Source organism: Stomoxys calcitrans, chromosome 3 (assembly GCF_963082655.1).
Source record: "Stomoxys calcitrans chromosome 3, idStoCalc2.1, whole genome shotgun sequence".
Lineage (NCBI taxonomy): Eukaryota > Metazoa > Arthropoda > Insecta > Diptera > Muscidae > Stomoxys > Stomoxys calcitrans.
In genome coordinates this window covers 71,038,001-71,042,075 of record NC_081554.1, presented here as the reverse complement: position 1 = coordinate 71,042,075, position 4,075 = coordinate 71,038,001, and the positions used below count along the sequence as shown (strand labels likewise).

Genomic DNA, 4,075 nt, shown 5'->3' with positions numbered 1-4,075 from the left:
GCTCAGTCATTGTTAAGACTCAGTCAAACATGAAATGATCGGTTGAGCAAACTGAGTTGGCAAAAAATAATGCAAACCCTTATGAGGCAACCAAAAAAAAAGCAAAACGCCAAATGCTCTCAAGAGTATACGCTGAACTTGTGGCACAAGGAACATTTTTTTGGGTTCTTTGAAATAAATGGCCAGTGAGGCTGCTGCGGATTTTGTTATTTTAACTTTTTTTTACGTTTTACATTTTATATGTGAACCGAGGGTTGTTAGATGTCCCGGATGATGGCTGGCTGCATGCTAATGTCGGAGATGTGAATGTAACAAAATTTTAGCCTTTAATGATGATGATTAGCCTTGCTTGCAACAACACACAGCGGAAGTGGGATGTACCAACAGGAATTAGTTTTGTTTTTTTTAACTCGCTCTAGCCCTGACTAGGCACAATGCCCACAATTTTGTTACACTTCGTTCCCTTTTTAATAACTACACATTATTAATATTTTATTCAGGTATGCTTTTGTTTGGAATTTATACCATAAGCAAAACTAATAAGCAATGCTTCATAAATTATGTTTAAGTACATGGGAACTCTGTTTTCGTTTATCACAGTTATACTTTGTTAAAATAAATTAGGTATGGTTTTTTCACAATCTAACCAAAACTGCATATTCATAGGAAAAAAGTCATGTTGATGACTTTCAAGGGGATGGTGGAAGGGGAAGGTAAGGATTTTGCTGTGATTTGCATTAATGTACCCTAAGTTTGCTAATTTACATATAGGAGGAATTTCTGATGGTTATAACTGCAAGTGAGGGACTGTTTATGGCTGATAACGTGTTGAGCGCGCTTGTTTATTTTGACAGATATCAATGACTTTTGAAGAACGTAGAGGGTACCATGTCCACCTATGACGCTGAACGCCAGGGTTTGAATCTTGACGAGAACATCAGAAACTAGTAAGAGCCGTCCAAGTTCGACCGGACCGAATCTTATATACCCTACACCATGAATCGCATTTGTCGAGTTCTATGCGCGGTATCTCTTTTTAGTCAAACAAAGAATATTGCAGAAGAACTGTTATGCAATTGGAGCTATAACAAGTTATAGTCCGATTCGGACCATAAATGAGTGCTGAACATTGTAGAAGTCATTGTGTAATATTTCAGTTCATTCGGATAAGAATTGCGCCTTGTAGGGGCTCAAAAAGTAAAATTGGGGGATAGGTTTATATGGGAGCTGTATCAAGCTGTATCAAGTTGTACAAAATCTCTGACAAATCGGATGAGAATTGCGCCCTCTAGAGGCTCAAAGAGGGAAGATCCCAGATCGGTTTATATGGCAGCTATATCAGGTTATGTACATATTTGCGCCATACTTAGCATATTTATAGAAAGTCTTAACAAAACACCTCATGCAAAATTTCAGTCAAATCGGACGAGAATTGTGCCCTCTAAAGGCTCAAGAAGTCAAGACCCAAGATGGGTTTATATGGTAGCTATATCAAACAATGGACCGATTTAAACCATACTTAGCGCAGTTATTGGAAGTCATAACAAAACACCTCATGCAAAATATCAGCCAAATCGGATGCGAATGGCGCCCTCTATTGGTTCCGATTTAAACCATACTTAGCGCAGTTATTGGAAGTCATAACAAAACACCTCATGCAAAATATCAGCCAAATCGGATGCGAATGGCGCCCTCTATTGGTTCAAGAAGTCGAGATCCAAGATCGATTTGAACCATACTTAGCGCAGTTGTTGGAAGTGATACCAAAACACCACGTGCAAAATTTCAGTCAAATCGGACGAGAATTGCGCCATCTAGAGGCTCAAGAAGTCAAGATCGCACATCGGTTTATATGGCAGCTGTATCAGGTTATGTACAGATTTGCGCCATACTTAGCACAGTTATTGGAAGTCATAACGAAACACCTCGTGCAAAACACCTCTCAAATCGGACGAGAATTGTGCCCTCTAGAGGCTCAAGAAGTCAAGATCCAAGATGGGTTAATATGCCAGCTATACCAGATTATAAACCAATTTAAACCATACTTAGCGCAGTTGTTGGAAGTCATAACAAATCACCTCATGCAACATTTCAGCAAAATCGGATGCGAATTGCGCGCTCTATTGGCTCAAGAAGTCAAGATCCAAGATGGGTTTAGTCGAGCTGTAGCAGTCATAGCCAACGGTCGTGTTGTAAAGCTAAGCGCACAGATTTTTTCAATTTTTTTGGTATTTTTTCGACTACATAAGAAACGTTCTTATTTCTCTTAAGAACACTCTTAAAAGTAATTATTTCATTGTATTTTGCGGAAAGCAAGTGTTTCAAAATGCCTCAACTCCAAGTGCCGTGTAATCATTGTGCTCAATGCTCTCTGCCGATATCAACAATCCAATATGTTCGGTGTTATCATTGCAATCGCAATTTTCACTTCAGCCCTTGTTGTTCTTTATCAGAGAATTCTCACGCCAGTATGAGCCAAACAAAAAAAAATGATTGGAAATGCCATGTCTGTAAACCAAGGAAATCCCCCAACAACACTTACAAAACCTTTGTCTTTGGGGAGAGCAACACAAACCAAAACAACGAATCTCCAAACAGAAATCTAGCAGAATGTCAAGCCAACAATGAGAAACAACAAAAGCAGCAACGAGTTGATGATGAGACTGTCAACAACAACACCAAACGTTTTAAAGAAACTGAGACAACATCTACATATCAACAAAACGACATATCCGAACTCAAAACGGGCATGGTCGACTTAAAAAGCAGCTTGCAGCAGATCGTAACGAGCATGGCATCGCTAAGTGCTGATCTGAAGTCGCATATGGACTCTGCATTAGCCGAGATGAACCGAAACGTAGCGACTATTGCAGCACAAGTGTCTGAACTGCAAAAGAAAGACCAAGAGAAAACGGTACAAATTGGTGAACTTACAAAACGATTACAACAACTTGAACAAAAAGCATTAGAAAAAAATATTGAAATTAACAATGTAGAGAACATGGAAACAGAGCCTGAAGTTATTGTTAAGAGAATAACTGATGCTCTCGGCGTGGATATGAGTGCAGAACACATTAGTAAAATGTATAAAATAAAGCGCAAGAAAAAAGTTGTTGTGGAATTTGCATCTCTGAACAAGAAAAAAGAGTTTATGGGTAAACTAAAGGGTCATCGCATACAAGCAAGCGTGTTGAGAGAAGAAGAAAACAGCGACTGTGGAGGATACATATACATAAATGATGAACTTACACCGCACAATAGACAAATTTTATGGGCCGCAAAAACAAAGGCCAAAGAAAATGGATGGAAATTTGTTTGGGTGCGAAATGGGCACATTTATGCTCGCAGAAATGAAAATTCTTCCTTTATAATAATTAATAATGCATCAGAGTTGGAACTAATAACCGAATCAAGTTAAATAAATGTGTATTAAAAAAATAGCTTTTACCAGGTGTAATAAAAACAATTTTTAAAAACTGTGAAAAGTTCTTGTACAGCGATATTATAAAAGAGACAAAACGATAAGTAAGCCAAGAATTTTTATTTGCGGCAAATATAATTATAATAATAAAAAAGAAAATAGTTAAAAAACATAACAATAATTCGAAAAATAACACAAAAAAAAAAAAAAAAAAAAAAAAAAAACAATAAATAAGTAGAAAAAAAAAAACTATCGAGAAGTTGAATAAAACCTACATCATGAACTACGAATACGAAACTCTAAATAATTTTAATGAAATAAAAAGTGAATTAATGAATTATCCTATTAGTATTCTTCACGTAAACATACGTTCGCTACGAAAACATTTTTGTACATTTCTAGCTTACATAAAAGAAATAGTTAATAAAACGCATCTAATAATTTTATCAGAAATAAATATAAAGAGAGATGAGAATGCCTTTTATGAAATTGATGGTTTTAATTCCTCTTTCCTGAACAGAGAAGGAAGAGGTGGCGGCATTGCCATATATATAAAGGAGTGTCTTCAATATCATGAAATCAACATACATATGAAATTTGCAGAAGCATTGAGAATAGACATTAATAATATAACTAATCCAAGTATTTCTTTAT

The 4,075-nt window shown here is 36.4% G+C and overlaps 1 protein-coding gene across 1 annotated transcript; it reads left to right on the top strand.

Annotated features, from left to right (window-relative positions):
- Nucleotides 1-2,470: 2,470 nt before the first annotated feature.
- LOC131996052 (uncharacterized) lies at nt 2,471-3,418 on the top strand. Its single transcript, XM_059365484.1, has one exon. It carries the CDS (start codon nt 2,471-2,473, stop codon nt 3,416-3,418), a length of 948 nt encoding a protein of 315 aa, XP_059221467.1.
- The last annotated feature ends 657 nt before the right edge of the window (nt 3,419-4,075 follow it).

What these genes read in the sequence shown, in the direction of transcription:
- LOC131996052 (XM_059365484.1), top strand. Translation starts at nt 2,471, where the DNA reads ATGAGCCAAACAAAAAAAAATGATTGGAAATGCCATGTCTGTAAACCA.